This window comes from Calidris pugnax, unplaced genomic scaffold, assembly GCF_001431845.1.
Source record: "Calidris pugnax isolate Ruff unplaced genomic scaffold, ASM143184v1 scaffold94, whole genome shotgun sequence".
In the NCBI taxonomy this organism is placed as follows: domain Eukaryota; kingdom Metazoa; phylum Chordata; class Aves; order Charadriiformes; family Scolopacidae; genus Calidris; species Calidris pugnax.
In genome coordinates, this window is record NW_015090822.1 from 880549 (window position 1) to 899359 (window position 18811).

General features: G+C 39.3%; 1 protein-coding gene across 1 annotated transcript; it reads left to right on the forward strand.

Moving 5' to 3' along the window:
• Positions 1-298: 298 nt before the first annotated feature.
• On the forward strand, positions 299-18626 carry MCCC1 (methylcrotonoyl-CoA carboxylase 1). The gene is made up of 18 exons (XM_014939892.1): positions 299-1077; positions 1874-2013; positions 2461-2556; positions 2723-2844; positions 3669-3816; positions 4704-4825; positions 5548-5659; positions 5985-6066; positions 6863-6990; positions 8710-8893; positions 9450-9559; positions 10094-10310; positions 11380-11466; positions 12034-12083; positions 13971-14108; positions 14759-14866; positions 15900-15971; positions 17345-18626. Exons 2-18 carry the CDS (start codon positions 1933-1935, stop codon positions 17462-17464), a joined length of 1977 nt encoding a protein of 658 aa, XP_014795378.1. The 5' UTR covers positions 299-1077; positions 1874-1932; the 3' UTR covers positions 17465-18626.
• Positions 18627-18811: the final 185 nt, after the last annotated feature.

The following is an 18811-nucleotide window of genomic DNA, read 5'->3' on the forward strand; positions in this document are numbered from 1 at the left end:
GCCCGTTAGCGGGGGCCGGCCGGGAGGGCCCCGGGGGCGGCGGCCTGGCGCGGGGGGAGACTGCCCACAGCCGGGCCTGGAGCCGGGCTGCCCCGGGGGAGGCGGCGGGAAGGGGCTCGGCGCCTCAGGAGGAGCTAGGCCGGGGGTGGGGGGGGATACAGGTACCCCGGGCTCCTCTGTGGGGAAAAAAAAAAAAAAAGGCAAAAAAGCTACCCAGAGCTTCAAGTGTAGGTTTAGGAGTTGGTGCGGGTTCCGGGAAGCCCTGCTGGGCCCGCGGGGTCCTGTGCGGGGGGAGCCGGTGACCGGGGAAGCCGCTTGGTAGAACTTGAGGAAATGGACTCGTTTTTCCCCGGTGCCGCGGCCGAGGTGCGGGTCCCCTGGGGCCTGGCTGCTGCCCCACGGCCTGCGGGGCCTGCTGGGCTTCGTCCAGGGTTCTGGAGTTGATTTATGGGTTAATTAAAACAGTTCCACGCTGTTCCAGTTTCTTCCAGTCACTTACCCTCCTCCACCTGATTTCTGGAGTACTTTTTATTAGTTGGAGGTTTAACATGCTTCCAAAATCCTTCATAGCTCTTCTTTCTTGCTGTCTTACACATTTCTCTCTTGCACACTGTCCATATAAACAACTCCTATTTCCTTTTTTTTAAGCTATTTTTTTTGTGTGTGATTGTTCGTGACTTCTTTCCCAAATACATCAAGTTGCCTTCTCTGTGGTAAATGCCAGATATTGCTGTTCTGTCCACCAAAAGAGTTTTGTTTTTTTTAGGAATAATATGTTGAGTGTTTCAGTTTGAATGCCACTAAAAAAAGTGAGGGCATAATTTCTGTTGTATCTGAAGGACAAAAGGAGAGATCTGGTGAAGTCTGTTGTACTTGAACACCTTCTTTGTAAATTGTTAATAAATAATAAATACCAAAAGCTCCAGAGCTGTGTCAGTGCTGCCCCTTTCCCACCTTGAAGATAAAAGTACCACGGCTACCATATCTTCATGTATTTTTGTGACACTTCTGTTTGCTTGTAATTGTGCAGGCAATGGAACCAAGTACAGAGATTTGTGAGATGGGCCTCGACGATAGGTATGAAATGTAACTTCTTTAGCTACTAGGGTTAATCAGTTGCGTAATGTGGGTTGCTTTACAACTAGTTTTAGACCATTAGTTGCTGAAAAACTGTAGGGTTTTCTAAATAAATATTCAATATTTGTATAGTATTTGAAAACAGTAGTCTGCAGCAGACCAAACAGAAAGAATCTTTAATGTGTAAACAGCATTTTGAATAATTTTATCTGTCATATTTTGGTATACTCAACTTCATGAAAACTATTTATTTTTGTCATGTTTTCCTCTGAGTCCTTTTCTGATACAAATGTTGCAAAGTCTGTGAGAATTGGTTTTTAGGCATCATGGTATTTAAACAATATATGAAAGGAAGTTAAAAATATTTAGCAAGATTATTTAAACTGACCCTGTTGTTATGTTGCCTAAAAAGACATGTTTTAGAATTCAGAGAGATATTTTCATTTTACAGATAGTTTAAAGCTATTTAGTTCTGCCCATGAGGCAGAAACTACACGGTAAAAGTAGAAGCATCAACTTTTATGTTTAAGTGTTGTGTTAGGGTTAGAATAGATTTCTTGTGTTCTAAAAAAGAAAAAAAGATTCGAAACATAAGTGCTCTAAGGAAAAAATTCCAGGACTAGCGTAGGAATGCTTTTGGGTGAAGCATGTGTTTTTTCATTATTGGAAGAAATACATAAACACTCTAAATGGTGACAAAGAAATCTGAATTTTAAAATAGCTTGATTTCCAGGAATGTTTTTAAGGATATATTTAGTTTAAAGAAATGCTTACTGTGCGTCATCCTTTTGAACAGGAGGTCACAGCATCGGGAAGATCCTGATCGCGAACCGAGGCGAAATCGCGTGCAGGGTGATGCGAACAGCCAAGAAGATGGGTGTGAAGTCTGTGGCCGTTTATAGTGAAGCAGACAGAAATTCTATGCATGTAGCAATGGTGAAGTATTGTCATTCAGTTTGTGATTCACGTTCATTTGCAGTATTTTTAACAGTATTTTTCATTAGTAAGTTCAATGCGAAAGTAGGTGTGTGTGCTAATGCAGTTGATTTTCGCTGCTGTGGAGTTACTTCCAAGTTTTCCTTGAATCAGTGAAAAGTTTGCCTCGTCTCTGCCTCAGCACCTGACAACTTGTCAGCAAGTGCACTAAAGTCTGGTGCTTAAACTCCAGAGTGGCCTCTGGGGGTTACAGAATGGACTCTTATTTTGGGAAGAAAGTTAGAATTTGTTTCACCCAGTTGAGCCTCTCCATGAAGAGAGGCAGTGATTTAACCTGTTGCATGCTAGCAGTCTGATAATCCATATAGTTAGCTTAGAAATTCTCTTAAATTTGCTTTTTATTATCTGATAAACAGTCTGTCATATGTATTTTTTTTTCTGTCCCAGGCAGATGAAGCGTACTGCATCGGTCCAGCACCCTCACAGCACAGTTACCTGGCCATGGAGAAGATTCTGCAGGTGGCCAAGGTCTCAGCAGCACAGGTCAGTAGATCACAACCTGAAATCTTCTGCTACTCCCATATTCTTGAGTTCTTTGTTTTTACTGGTGGTGTTTCTGTCATGTGTTTCCCTAGTACTCTACTGAAGTTTCAGGGTTTTCTAAGCTAAACTGTTACAAAAATAGGCTGGTAACATTATTCTATTTTAGGCCATTCATCCAGGTTATGGTTTCCTCTCAGAAAACACAGAGTTTGCAGAGTTGTGCAAGCAAGAGGGAATCATCTTCATAGGTCCGCCTTCATCTGCTATCAGAGATATGGGTATTAAGAGGTATCTGTTTCTAATCTGTTACTTGCTTATGCAATTTACAGTTTGGCAAAGCTAATTTTGTTAACAAATGACCAGTTGCTCCATAATTATTTTATTCTGTCAGTTCTCATTGTCTTTTATGGCTTTCTTCAGAGGAATAAGCTCCAGGTTTCTAGATGTGGGATTCCTATAGGCATAGAAACAATCAAGATTGTTCAGTTGTTAGGGTTTTAATAATTAAATACCTAATGGATTCTAGTTTTCCCGAATTGGGGCGTTGTGGTGTTATGTAGGTGAGGGTTGTTGGGGCTCATGTAAAATGGGGTGATGTTTCCTTCATCACAGCAGATCTTAGTTACTTAGATCAAAGAAATGTTTCCAGGGTGTGAAGCGCAAATCCAGAATATGGAAATAAGGTTATTACCAACACACGAACTCTGTAATATTAATTTCAGAGAACTAATTTTTTATCGCTTCCTAACGTGAGAGTAAATTACCTCTGTAATTTAACTAGTTTTGCAAGCATGTTTGAAATGACAGTTGTTATGCTTGAGTATTTTATGAATGATGTGAATCCAGTCTGTATCATGAACAGAGTTTTGCCTTTGTACAACTTTAAATATAGTCTTGGCAGGATACAGTGGTTAATTTAAAAATGTTAGGTTTTGGCCTCTGTAATGTGGGCCAAAAGATGGGAAAGAAAAGTAAAGCTGTAACTGATTGCTTTTATGTGGAACTACTTTTGTGAGGAGAATTAAGGTTGGGAACTGATACAGGTTTGGAGCTTAAAGTAAGGAGAAAAAAAATATTACTATCATTCTAAACATAAAACTGTTCTGTCAAAGCACTTCCAAAGCTATAATGTCTGCTGCTGGCGTTCCTGTTGTTGAAGGTTATCATGGAGAAGATCAGTCAGACGCGTGTCTAAAGGAACATGCCAAGAGAATAGGATACCCAGTAATGATTAAAGCTGTTCGTGGAGGTGGAGGAAAGGTAAAGGCGCTAATCTGTCTACCACCTGGGGTAAAACTGTCATGTCTCGGTTTCTGTAAGTGAATATTTAAAAAAAAAAAAATCTATGAAAACAAATAAAACAGAGAACTACTTTTGGTTAAATTTTTTTATTAATGTCTCATTTCCATTGTTGTGCAGTCAGGCACAGGATACGAAACGGATAACTACTTTTGGTTAAATTTTTTTATTAATGTCTCATTTCCATTGTTGTGCAGTCAGGCACAGGATACGTAGCTGGTATAAATTGAAAGAATTTGGTTTATTTCAGTGGATCTCCAGCAATTCACATAAGCAGAAAAGTTCTGCTATGGATTTGTTTGTGTGAAATTAGATGACTTTAAGTTGTTACTTTGTGATAACTTCTTTGTTTGTTTTTTTTTTTTGCTAACCGTTTTAAATGTTGCATAAGAAGTGAAATTAGAAATACCATTTAAATCCTTCGTGTCTAGACACGTCTTAGCATATGGTGAATTCTCTGTCTAAATCTGATTTTGCTCTGAAATAAGTTTCTATGAAAGTGACATGATAGAGAATTCTGATTATTTCCGAAATAGCTGCATTTGTTTTGTAATTAAATCAATTTTTCTTTGCCAACCTTGGAAAATATCTATGATATTTAAGAATAAAATTGAATTTTGCAATCATTCATATCAATGGAATGATTATCTATTTTTTTTGCACTTCTTATAGCACTTTCAGTGGGACTTAGTAGGATTATCTTACTGGAAGCTGATATACAATTCTGCTAAAGTTTAAGAAAGAAAAGTGTTATTGTTAAGATCGTTTCTTTCTGTTTGTGTGCAACAATGATTTTTATTGTGGCCTGTATTTTCAGACATTTATATATGCTTTTTTCTGTATTTTAGGGCATGAGAATTGCTCACTCAGAGAAGGAGTTCCTGGACCAACTGGAATCAGCTCGGAGAGAGGCAAAGAAGTCTTTCAATGATGATGCAATGCTGATTGAGAAATTTGTAGATAATCCAAGGTGAGAAACAGATTATTATTTTTTTTTTAATATAAACACTCTAATGTTTATTATACTGCTAAATAAACATACTTGTTTTAGTAGTAGGATGGAAATTGGTCCCATATGTTTTAGTTGCACTATGGCAGGTGTTAATTTAGTCAATATTGTTTATAATGTATTGAATTTCTTGTAATGACTTTGTCTTGAATGATAAGAATTGAAATACTGCTGTTTGGGAGACAGGGCAATGACATTTAATGATGTTGATATTCTGAGTGAACTTTCTAAACTCAATTTACATCTAGAAAAAAAAAATCACTTTAGAATACTTAAACTACAGACTGGAGTCAAGCTGTCGTCGTGTTTCTGCTGCCCTCAAGTGTCCTAAACTCCTCATTTAATCTTTTCATAGAAGAACTAATAAAGAACTAATAAAGACTAAGCAGCCTTTGGATACACATCTTGTTTATCCTATGGCCTGTGAGGTTTCACTGCAGTAGCTGGCATTTAGAATCCTGTTTCATTTAGGAAATTGAAGACGTCTTAAAACAGTTGAAATCCTCCATGTTCTTAGCCTTATTTCTACGTTTTTGGCTGTTAGAAGGAGGACACTGAGTCCCATAAGAATTCCTCCTGAAGCATACAGGACTGCGTGCGAGTTCACACTCTGTTTGGGTGCAGTCAGTGGCAGGATTGGGGCTTTATTGAAATACATTGAAACATTTTTTATTGTGGCACAGGCACGTTGAAGTCCAAGTATTCGGTGACCAGCATGGCAACGCTGTCTATCTGTTTGAAAGAGACTGCAGCGTGCAGAGAAGGCATCAGAAGATCATTGAAGAGGCACCAGGGGTGAGTAGAAAGTTCTTACAATATTTTTTTTGGTGTGAACTGACATATTTTTAAAGTAATTAGTAACTCCCATTGAATTTATTTAGTGGGTAGTAATTTATTTGTAATTTTCAATACCTGTTCTAATTCTGCTGCAGAAAGTGTTCTAATTGAAAAAATGACTTTCTTTAGAAAATTATTCTCAGGGAAAATACGTAGATTTAAAGTATAACATTGATAAGGATTCACTACAGTTGCTAAATATCACAAAATATTCATGCCAAGTCGTTTAATATCGCCAAAATTCACAATAATTTATAATCTTTTCTATTATTATTATTTACAGCCAGGAATTAATCCTGACGTTCGGAAGAGACTGGGAGAAGCTGCTGTGAAAGCAGCCAAAGCAGTGAATTACGTGGGAGCGGGTAAGTCTGGGGAGGTGTGCCTGCTCCAGTGGTACACTTAATTAAGCCTCAAGGCAAATAGCATCTGATTGATTTAGATTATGACACAAATCCCCCACTTCTTTTGAGGTTTAAGCAAGTAACCACATAGTTAATTCTGATGTAATTACAAATGTAAACTAGCGTACCTTCGGAGCTCAAGACCAGTGGCAGCTGAAGAGCAGAAAGAAACAATTTCAGAGCAGATAATTCAGTCAGCTAGGCTGTGCTTGGAGTGAGCGTTATCAAAGTTAGTAGTTTTGAGCAGAGCAAGGGAAAAATAATTTCTCTTTCAGCATACAAAGAATAATACTTTATATTCAAACAGTAAAGCCTTTAACAAAAGCAAACCCACAGCTCCCTGTCTGTAATGTCCACATTATTTCCCAGATGAAAAATAACCTGCTAAAATTATTTGTGATTTTTCTCACTGCTTGCTTTGGATACTTGTTTTTTAAAAATAATTACACACCGTATGTGTATCACGGTGCCTTAAAGAGTCTTGATGTGCTTTTTACAGCTGAGAGAAAATGCAGCTCTTGCTGTAGAGGAGATCAGCTGCTGAAGAGCACAGGCTATGTAAATGTGCAAGGTCACAACCCTCCTGTTTTCAGACCTCGATTGTGTGACCCTTTAAGATAATTTGTGTAGAATGTAATGAAATTCAGTGTGTCTGGTGTAGAAATAATAGTCTTGTCCTGCCATAAATCAAGTGTCGTAGGCATCCCTTCTGAAAAAGTCTTGTTTTGATGAAGTGCCCTTTTATTAAACACCTCAGGAACAGTGGAATTCATTATGGACTCCCAACACAATTTTTACTTCATGGAGATGAATACCAGGCTGCAAGTAGAGCACCCAGTTACAGAGATGATCACTGGGACAGACTTGGTGGAGTGGCAGCTTAGGGTAAGTGTTAATTGATTTGAAATGTAGAGTTCCTCTTGTCTGGTGAATCGCACCCTTTGATATTGCCTGGGAGAGACCAGATGGGGTTTCAGACCCTCATTTCCCCTTCAGTTAATAGGGTAGAGTTTCCTTTGCTCCAGAGGAACGTCTCGTATTACTGTGTTTGGTCATTGTGTAGATGCTCTGAATTTCAACAAAGTCGTCTTCTAGTTGTGTAGAGGAAAAACCCCCATTTTTTGAAGTATATTTAGAGAGGTTATAGAGAATGTGGGAAGTGGGAGGAGTAAGGTCCTGATCTTTCCCCTGCCATGCTGAAATTTTTTTAAAACTCTAGTTCAAGTGTATCTCTGGCCCAAAAATCATACTTGGATCAGGCCGTAGGAGGAAAACTCTTCACAAAACCATGTCTCTGGTGTTAAACCAGTATAGTCACATTCTGAAATAAATGTGTAGTTGTGTGGACTGGAAACGGGCTGTTTCCTCTCACACCCAATTTGCAGAGAGATCACTCAAATGTCCGAATGATAACAGGAAGTTTTGGACCTTAAGAACCTGAAAATGAAAACCAATTCTGGTTAGATTAATTGAAAAGTGAGGACAGCAGCAGATATTGAGGGTAAGTAGATACAGTGGGGAGTGTTTAGTGTAACCAGAAAGAAAACTAAAATGGCAAACAGTGATGTAAAAAGGAGGAGCTTTTGGCCTCCTGGTCTGGGAATGGAAATTGTGCATTGAGTGCTGAGTTGGAGTGGGGATCAAACACCACTGGAAGAAAGAAGAAGAGGTAAGGTGGGAAGGTTCAGTGGTGTTGGGGTGTGGCTTCACGAGCCCAGAGACAGAAAAGGGCTATCAGTTCTTGGAGGGATTGTTTTTGTGAATCTAGATAGTGTGACTCTTCCTGCGATGGCTAAGGCAGGTTCTCTTCTCTCTGCTGAAATCCCTGGTGGCAGAAGGCAGAGCATGGAAAACCCCTGATGCTTCAAAAGAAGGTGAAATGTTGCTACAGATTTTTTCACAGGAACTTGAGTTTTCCCATGTAGATGGAAATTACGTAGCTTCCTGGGAAAGGGTCTCCGTGTTTCACCGCAGCAGGCTGCTTGGTTTGTTTTGTCCATAAAAGCCCTGGTTTTTAGTCTCAGACTGGTGTGGTGTTGGTGTGTGCTGGTATTCCTGTATTGTAATGTGAATTCCTTTGAGCAATAAAATGATGTTTCTTTCCCCATTAAAGGTTCTTAAATTGTTAGAAATCCCTTAGAGAAACATTCCCTTCAATGTAAGGTCCCATGGTATACAGAAGAGTCAATAGCGTACGGCTGTAGTGCTGGCTGCCAGTAACCCATTTCATCAGCTGCTTTGGCGGCAATTTTTCTCTAATAAAATCCTCTCTTAGTTCACAAAACTAACTTAAAACATTTAATTATTTTGATATAACCAGTAGAAAAAAGAATTTCCATTATGTTTTAGCAGTGTGAAATATTAAGAGGTCCATTTACACAACAATAATTGAAAATCCTTTGACTGGTGACTCCCAGAAAAAAGAAAGGGAAGGAATAATTTCAGTATTAGCCTTTTATGACCTACCACTTCATTCTCCTCGTGCTTTTTTTCTAATGTGCTTTATAGTTGTTCATGTTTAGAAGAAAGATATTTAATATTTCATGCATTGGCACTCCAGAATATTGATTTCACATTAAAGAAAAAAAAACCTAATGTTTTCAGGTTGCAGCAGGAGAGAAGATTCCCCTGAGGCAGGAGGAGATTCTGCTCCGTGGCCACGCGTTTGAAGCTCGAATATACGCTGAGGACCCCAATAACAACTTCATGCCAGGGGCTGGGCCGTTGCTGCATTTATCCACCCCACAGCCTGATCAGTTCACCAGGATAGAAACTGGAGTCAGACAAGGTAAAGCTGGAGGCAGTGGTAGAATCAGAAATACAGAACATCAAAAGCTTTACTTTGTAAGCATTTCCCTCCTTGGCCTCAATAAGTTTGTGTGACAGGATGTTGTTATAAAGAAGTTCTCTACAGAATTACTCTTCCTTGTGATTGTCTGTGTCCTTCTGGTCAATCGCTGAATATTTTATTTACCCCTATCCAAATGCGTGTCCTTCTGTGTCCATGTCCTCCGCTGAATATTTTATTTACCCCTATCCAAATGATTGTCCATTGGATCATGCTAATTATATTCTCATCATAATTTATCAATCCTGCATTCTGGTTGCAACAAAGAAAACTGAATCTAAATAATGTTACCTCTGCAAAAGTCTGTACTGAAGTTGTCCTGGGAATTGAAACACCAGGTCACATCATTAAAGGTTAATGTTCTTTAAGGACACAGAGAAACGTGGCTGTCAGTTGTGTCAGAGTCTTATGCCATATGGTGTGCACTACTCTGCATTACCAGCTTTCAGAAAGTACTTGGGTTAGTGTTACAGCATTTTTTATATGTGTATTTTAGGTGATGAAGTTTCTGTTCATTACGACCCAATGATTGCAAAGCTGGTCGTTTGGGCTGAGGATCGTCAAGCGGCGCTCAGAAAGCTGCGATACAGTTTGCATCAATACAATGTAAGTGAAAGGCACCTAGTGTGACTTCACATCTCAAGCTAACAAAAGATGGATAAAATACTGCACTAAACCAAAAGTGGTTTCTAGGAAGGAACCTGCCTTTGCCACTGTCATCTTGGAATCAGTATTTGTTTGCAGAAGCTGTATTTTTTCCTAATTTGCAAACTGTTTTTGTTGGAGGACTGAGCAGAGGTTAAGTGTAAGTCCAGTTTTACACAGAGCTTTTTCTTAAGTTTGCAACATCTTCAGTTGGATGATGCAGCTGGGACTTCATAGAAGAGTAAGGTGAAACAACAGCATTCTCCATTGTAGTGTGAGCTTTCTCAAACTGAATGGAATTTGTAGGTGGAATTTCTGTCAGACCGTGTTTGCTTGTAGTTTCTAATTCATAAAAACAATTAAATCTTTAGACTATAAACATGGTAAAGAAATACAGAGAATTTTTAATGCTGTTGGTTCTGTGCCTAGGCAGAAAGCTGGGTGTTCATTTGTAGCTTCATTTCCATTTGGCAATATGCTTCTTTCTCTTTACAGATTGTAGGATTAAGCACTAATATTGATTTCTTACTGAGCCTGTCAGGACACCCGCAGTTTGAGGCTGGAAACGTGCACACTAATTTCATTCCTCAACACCATGATGAACTATTTCCAACCAAAAAGGCGACCCCATACGAAGTTGTGTGTCAGGCAGCTCTGGGACTCATCCTGAAAGAGAAAATGCTAACAGATGCTTTTCGAGAGCAGTCAGATGGTAAGGACCATTCTTCTTTTGTTTTATTCTATTTGTGACGAGAGGAGACAGTGCTGTGAGCTCACGTGCAGTTATCTAATCTGCCTGCTCCCTTTTTGCCTGACTTTGTGCCTGATCAGGGTTCTGCGTTCTGGCGTTTGTCAGAGATTTACAGGCAGAGCAGACCATCACTTTTGTGAAGGGACAGATATTGAATATATCACCCCTGTGGAGTACAGACTCATTCCCACAGCGCTGCAGCCAGGCACTATCTGAAAGACCTTGGGATTCATACTCGGTGTCACCGTGTGCTCTTTGCTCGTTAGAAGCATAAACAGTGTCTGTCACTCGTATTCCTACGGTTGGCCCAAGGTCTTTGGAGATACCGTTGTCTCTGCTGGGACTGGGAGAGGCAGTGGGGTTTGATGGAATGAACAGGACTGGGGGAGCTGCACATCCTTGAGTTCTGGCACTGCTAATGGTGATACCAGCAGGGCACGTGATTGCTCTTAACAAAAATTGCATATAAATCTAATACATGCTGCCAACAACCTTGTTAATTTTCTTTCTGCCTCCACTTTATACTGGGAATGTGGTGGAGTGGGATTGGAAAGATTCCCATACACTCTTCCCTTCTTCAGGAGGTGATGTACAGCTGTCAGGCACTGCCTGATTAGTTCATCTGATCCACTCTCAAAAACACCAAGTCAGAGAAACCCCTCCATCTTCCCAGGCCATTCGCTGCCTTGTTTGACTGCTCTTACACTTGGAGCCTTCACCTAAAGGTGCAATTGTACCTGCTGTGGTGCAGGTGAATTCCCACACTTTCTTGTCCTGGTTGAGGATGTGTTTGTGGAGAACAGTCAGTGTCCTTTTTCTTAGTCAGTGCTGTCAGCATTGAGTTTTCTGTAGGTTCCACACAGCCTCAATTTATTCAGTGGTGAAGCTTGAGTGGTTCCCCAATCTTATATATAAATATACAAGTATGATGGCAGTAATAGTAGGACATTGATTTTATGGTGTAAGTTCTAAGTATTGTGTTTTGCCAAAGTAGAATGAAAGTAACGTATCTGTATATTTTGTGTTTTAGATAAATTCTCACCATTTGCATCCAGCACTGGTAGAAGAATAAATATATGTTATACCAGAAAACTGTCTCTGCTGGATGGGGAAAACGGTAAGTTAACAAAAGAGTCAGTGGAGGAAGAGGAGATACTTCATGGATAAAGTTATTTCAACTGGTGCTTGAAAATTCAGGCTAAGAAACAGCAAATAGAATCAGTATGAGTTTAATGCAGTTTAAGCTGGGAATTCACCAAATTGCATGATTGATCCGCACTGTTGGATCTCGAGGAGATATAAACCCAATTCAAATGACACCACTAATGTTCATCATTTAAATGAATAACGGTGAGATAAGCTGAATGTCATTGACTTTTTTTTTTTTTTACTTCACTTTGGTGTGAAAGTGCTCAGCACTTTTTCCCATCAAAAATCTGTTTTCTGTCCAGAGAACATAGATTTTGGAGCGTAACAGCAAGGGTTCATCTTTGAAAAACAAATTGTCTAGAATTCAGTATGAAATCTGCAATGTGTACTCAGCTCATCTGAAAATACTCTTTTCTTAGTATTGATAGGTATTTTTTTATCAAGAAAAATAGACTAAATAATGTTTATATGTAATGATTCTCTGGATCCTATAATTAAATCTACTCACATATACATGTTTTGTTTTATTGAGCAGTTGTGGATGTAGCTGTCAGTTACAATCAAGAAGGTTCATACAACATGCAGGTACAAGTCCACTTTTTTTCAGATATTACATTAGTGAAAAGAAGAATCAGTTTCTTGTAGACGTCTCTTGGTATTAACTTAAGTTGCTTGATAATTACTGATATAGGGTTCTATTTTTGGTTTGCTTGCAGCTGTTGTTGTAGACTAATATTTTGACTTGAAATTATCTTTGCTAGATGCTGGATTGGCACAGAAGAGCTACTAAAATACTTCTGAAAATAAGACTAAGAAAAACATTTGTTTTTCCAGTATTTAAAGATCTTATTTTTTATTATTTATTTTTCTCTTCCTGAAATCTGTCTTTCTAAACCATTGGAAGGTAGATTTAAATCTGCATTTAAAAAGACTCTTTTTCCACAGGACTCCTGATTTATTCTCTGCATGAGATGGATCTCCTGTGGGATAAATAAAAGATTTCTAGAGCGTTTTCTGTAAGATAACACTTCTTTTATTTTGAAGATGGAAATCGGAAAGTGATTGCCAAATGAGATGAGGAATGACGAGAGCAGTAAATCTGCTTAAATAATTGAATGATGGAATTGGCTTTTTTTTCTGTCAACGCTATAGAGATCCTATAGGGTACAGCTCTAGATATTTTGAACATAGCTGGTTTTGTGTGAGTTAGTGATAATCTCTAACTGTATGGCTTATGGGGTTGTGTTTTGCTGAGTGTTGAATGATTTCAGGCTTGAGAACACCCTCTCTCTCTAGGGCAGCTTCTGCTTTCCAGTGTTCAGAAAAGGGGAATGATGAGAATAAGTCAGTATTCATGAACAGCTCAGACTGTCCAGAGATGAGTTTGCTAGAAAAACAGTGAGGAAAATTGCTGTGCTTTCATGTATATAACCATGTATTGGGTAACCCAAACCCTTATTTCTGCTGATAAGAATATTGAGATAATCCACATCCCTCGCGTAATAGGCAGGCTATTTTGAGTGTATTGATTACATGTGTAATGCAGGAGAGCTTTTACTCTGTAGCCTTATCTCATGTAAGTCATGTCAGCAAAAAATAACCCGAGGCTGGAAGGAATGTGGAGTGGGGCTGTTTGGGGAGGGGATGTGCAACCAGGAGAATGTGGACGTGTTTTATTTCTACTCGTAAGACCAGCAGGTCCATTTGGTCCTTCCTCTGCAGTTTGGGTCTCTGATTGACGCTGTCTCCATTCTGCTCTTCTCTGTTTCTGTGTGGGTTTCCTGAATACATTGTAGTTTTTGCATTACAAGCTTATAAGAGTGAGGTGACCTGCCTTTTGGAAAGCATTGTGGAGTCTCACCATATCAGCTGGATACTCTGGATTTTTGAGTTCGAAGGAAGTCAGGATGTTAGGACAAATTATACATACTGGATTCTAGTAGCACCACTAAACTCTGAATATTCTGGTTTTCCTGAGAAATATATTCCTGTATAGCTGAGGGCTATTTAAGTTTACAAGAGTGAGGAGATGCCTCACTGCCTTTTGGAAAGCATTGTGGTGTCTCACCATATCAGCTGAATACTCTGGATTTTTGAGTTCAAAGGAAGTCAGGATGCTAGGACAAATTATACATACTGGATTCTAGTAGCACCACTAAACTCTGAATATTCTGGTTTTCCTGAGAAATATATTCCTGTATAGCTGAGGGCTATTACATAGTTTATGATAAAAAATTGTCCTCGGAGAGGGTAATAGCTAATCTTCTGAGCTGGTTGCATTGGATACAAATACAGCCTGTTAACTTTAAAAATAAGCATACATCAGATTTAAACATTTTAAAAGACTCTTTTTAAAAAAATAATTCCAGAATTATCTATGAAGAATCACAGGTTGAGTCTATACAACAGATACTATTGGTTTATAGCTCCTGAAGGGTTAGGCTTTGTCCTTATAAAGCATTTAACTTTCAGATTCAAGATAAAACGTTCCTGATTTCTGGGGAGATGCTCAAAGAAGGTGATTCACTTTACTTGAGGTCTTCAGTGAATGGAACAGTGTGTAAGGCCAAATTGGTCATTTTGGACAACACCATTTACCTCTTCTTTCCGGTAAAGTTCCTTTCTTTATTATCACAAGTACACAGTTTCAGAGTTCTCTGCATGTAAACGAGTGATATAAATTGGAAGAGAAGATGAAAGAGAATCATAATTTAAGCTCTCACTCTGGCCTGTAACATTCTGATACTTCTTGCGTTTATAGCTGTAGTTAGAAGTTAGTTGGATATGGTAAATGAGTGAGACAATAAATTACTATTAGAAAGATAAAACACGATTGGGTGAATCAGAGTTACAAATGCTGCTTTGGGAGCAGGGAACACAAAATATTTAAATGGCCAATTATCTGAGTCTGTCATAGAGCAGCAGCGATTCCTTCAGACTGACAGTTGTTTGAAAGTGCTGGTAACTGCTATTTTTATTTCAGTGCATTTCATTTTTAATATTAAATGACAGGAAAGAAAGCTGTGGTATCAGAGTAGAGCCTGAGGTGGGGGATGTAGAAGAAATCACGGGGGTGTCAGGGTGTGCTGGGCTGTGAGGGTGCTCAGGTTCTGCTGCCCTGGCCCCAGTGCTCTGGCACCCTGAGGAGCTGACCGAGTTGCCTAAAGCCAGAGCTGTTCTTTCCCGTCATGCCAGCATGTGTCTTAATGGTGTATTCTTTTATGTTATTAACTCGTATGTCGTTGGTTTTATTTTGGTAGGAAGGGAGTGCTCAGATTGGCCTCCCTGTACCCAAGTACCTGTCTGCGGTGAGCTCGGCGGGGGAGCAGAGCGGTGCCGTAGCGCCCATGACAGGCACCGTGGAAAAGGTAATTAGAGTAATACAGGTAGGAACTGAATTCTCCAGTATATATCCACGTCCAGTCTGCCAGAAATGGTGTTTGCTTCTGTACTGCCAGGAGAGAAGCACGGCCAGAAATGTCAGTGCTCTCTGACTCCCCCCAGTCAGAAAAAGCCCTTTTTATTCCTACTTTTCAGCAGCCACCCAAGAGTTTTTCAGGCTTCTAGTCTAGTTTTTGTACAGCTCTGGACAAGCTGAATACTTAACTAATCCTACTGCTTAAATAATTTTCTCTTCATCTTAATTACTTTCTAAGTCAAAGTTCCCTGAAGTGTCGTAGGCTGTTTGATCCATTTCATCGCATGATGAAATGTTGGATGCAGTTGCAAAAAAAGAGAAATATTCAGAAATGCCGTTTTTGTTAAGCTTTGTGTTTCGCTGCTTCTGGTTTTGTTCCTTTTCCTTTAGCTCAGCAAGTCTTGTGTATTTCTCTGTGCAGTGGTGAAGTTTCAATAGAAGAGAGATTTCTGGCAGAGCTGAGTAGTTAAAGGCTTCTGCTGGCAATGAGAAGGTGTGAGCCCTTCCAGAGGGTGGAGTGTGTTGCACGTGGATCTCTTACAGGCTGAGTTGACACTAAATCAGAGTTACTGTAGAAAAACTAGGTGCCTGCTGCAATCTCCTTCCTGGATTTTGTTTTGAAAATGACTTTAGGGACTGGCTCCAGGAGGGGGAGGGGGTTGTTCATTTTCTCTCTCAGAAAGAAGCTTTTAAGCCCAGAAAGGGCAGAATATACATTGTCTCCTCTAGTGCTGCTTCTTTGAGACATAAATGGCTTCCTGGTCATCCTCTGAGCTTTACTGAGCCTCTCCTATAGCCTCTGGCTTCCCTCAAGTATTAGCTGGAGAACTCAGATACCCAGTGCAACAATAATAAAAATATTATGAGGCTGTTCTGCAAAACCACAATCACTCAGTGGATTGTGCGGGCTGAGATCCAGCCAATGATTTTTAATGGTATGCACATGCATGACTCTTTTTCCCCAATTTTCTCTTGATTTGTAGGTGTTTGTGAAAGCAGGGGATAAAGTTCAGATTGGAGACCCTCTAATGGTTATGATAGCTATGAAAATGGAGGTAAGTGACACATAAAAGGTTTTAATTACTGAGAAAATAAAAAGCTGGTCAGAATGTAATCATTTTTGGTTGCATTATTGGAGCATGGTGCAGAGCGTAGCTTGCAGATGTCACTCTCACTTCATATGCTGTGAAACAAGTGTTGTGTCTGACTAGATTGCAGGGGATTATATTTGCTGTTAATTTATCAACAAATGATGATTATATAACCCATGGTGTTCTGCAGATGTTTTAGCGTTCATTGGGCTATTAATTTGGGTAGCTTTGGCAATCCTCTCCCCTTCCCTGCATTCAGCTTTTTAGCAAAAAGCTGTCAAGGTGTGTCTCTTGGTCACTGTGATGTGTTACTTCATGCAGAGATTTAGCTAATGGTGACTTTGTAAATATGTCCAGGATTTTTTTTGTTGTTTATAATCTTTTTATTATTATTAACCTAAAGTTTTACCAAGAGTACACTAAAGATTCTTTGTAATTGTCCACGTGGCATTTAGTAGGCTAGCATTTGGGCCATTATATCTTGTAAGGTTGCTTGACTTTGGCTCAGATTGCTTGAACTATAGTTTCTATAGCCTGAACTGGTTTGGTTTGGCTATTGTTTTATTTTAAACTTCAGTGTGTGGTAGCAAAATTAACATTGTTGAGAAAATTTGCCTTTCCCTTATCATGCTCTTTTATAAATTACACTCATTTTTTTGCAGAGCTATTGAAATATAAACTGTAAAATTTAAAAAGCAAATTATTGTTGAAATTAAATCCTCACATCTAAGCAAGGATTAATATCTGATATTAAATGTTTTGATACTACACTAACCCTATGTAGGAAATTGCCAACAAACAAAACGTGAATGGAAAACTAATCTGGTACAGTAACAAGTAGACCAGTTTGGGGACTGGTATGTAAATGTGCTATTCCTTTATACTGGTAGCTGTATTTGTATTTCATCTAGATTTTGCCAAATATCTGCTGAGTAAAGACCCCTCCTGGCCAGCAAACAAAAATATTTTTAGTAAATCTGCAGATTCCTCTTAAGGGAACAAATCTGCTCTATGATTAACATTTTGGACTAAAACTGTATTATTTCTGCCTGCTATTTATTATAATACGTAAAAGTACTAGTGAAATAAAATAACATGCAGCTCTTCGTACTTCAAAATATTACAACATTTTTGTCCCCAGTATCAAAATAAATACTGATGAGAAAACGAAACTTGAAAAAGGAGTAGGATAACATTTTAAGAGGAGGTTTAAAGCAAATATGCATGTGTCAGAGGAAGTAACTAAGGGTGGTGTGGTCTAATTTCACCAAAGAGTAGCATTAGGAGTTGCTGGGGGGGGGAAGGGGCCGTGCTGACCATCACTCCCTTCCCCGCAGCACACCATAAGGGCTCCAAAGGCAGGAGTGATCAAAAAGGTTCATTTCCAAGAAGGTGCCCAGGCCAACAGACATGCTCCGCTGGTGGAATTCGTGGATGAAGAAGCCGAGTCCAAATAAAATTCAAGGAAGGTGCATTTTATTTTTTTCCTACCTTGCTGATTTTCTCTAAGGAGGAGACTTCTTCGTATTTTCAGCAGACTGTTTTGTATAACGGACTGGGGGATTGGTTTCCTCTGCACCTCCTGGATAGTTTGACTGTCAATGATGCTGCCCTTACTGAAATTTGGATATCACTATACTGTAATCGTATATATCACTCGTGGACCTACGTGCTTGGTGTTCAGTGGTTGTGTTTGCCTGTGGAAAGGCATTTGGTTGGAAAAAACGTGGAACTCCTAAAGGCTGGGAGAGGTTGGTGGGGAGTGAGTTAGAGGCAGGCAGGGCTCCTGTGCCTGCACTGCATTCAGCACAGCTGCCTTCTTTCCCCACGGTGGGAGAGCGTTGGTCAGAAGGGAACCTGAAAGGTGACAATTGTTTTATGAATCCAGTTATCTGGAAAAAAATTCCTGTTTGTGGCTTATGTTTTTGCCTGAAGAGGGAGTTCAGGTTTGTTCCTTAGCCCAGGATCCCTCTGTGGCATTTTTGGTGCATCTTTTTTCATATTTACCTCAATGAGTAGTGAAAATTTGCATTTCAAAAATTACTTAATATACTTTGGAGTATCTGATACAAAGCATTTTTAAAATGCATGTTAGCATTTGCTACACTAATCAAAGCTGGAACATAACTACTTTCCAAAAATATCGTTTGATCTTTAAACATAAGGCAGAAGCACAGAAAGATAATATGCATATTTAATAGTGTGCCAAAATAAAATACTGACTTCAAAATCCTCATTGCTTTTCCCATATTGTTCACATCCTAATTTATTACTTATTGGCTGGGATGGAGTATACCAAAGTCTTTGTAACAACCTGAAATATGACTAAGAATAATGGTCAGATTTTTTTGTATCTGCAGTGTGGCAGAAGAGAAAATTGGTGGGGTTTTTTGATACGCAAAGAAAATATTTCTCTGACACAACTTATTGATCATTTGCCTTACGTTTATTTTAACTTTTTTAAAAAACAGCTCGGTAAAACAGGAAAAGAGAAAGGATAACACGTTTTAATTGTTGCAAACTCGCAGATCTTTTTGCCTTCCAGTTAAGGTGAAGCCCTGCTTGTCATAGGAACCCTTGATACACCCATAGAAGCCGATAGCAGGGTTTGTGCTGCAAAAAGGAACACACACAGACTTGTAGTCGCAGACTTGGAGTTACCTCTGTGCAAATGCATCCTTCTATTACCTGAAATCTCCTCTCCGAATCGATACCCAATGTCACAGGGGATCCTGGGATCTGATTTTCACTGTGCAGCCTGCCCTGCAATGCAGGCAAAACCTGTAAAAAAGTACTGGCTCGGG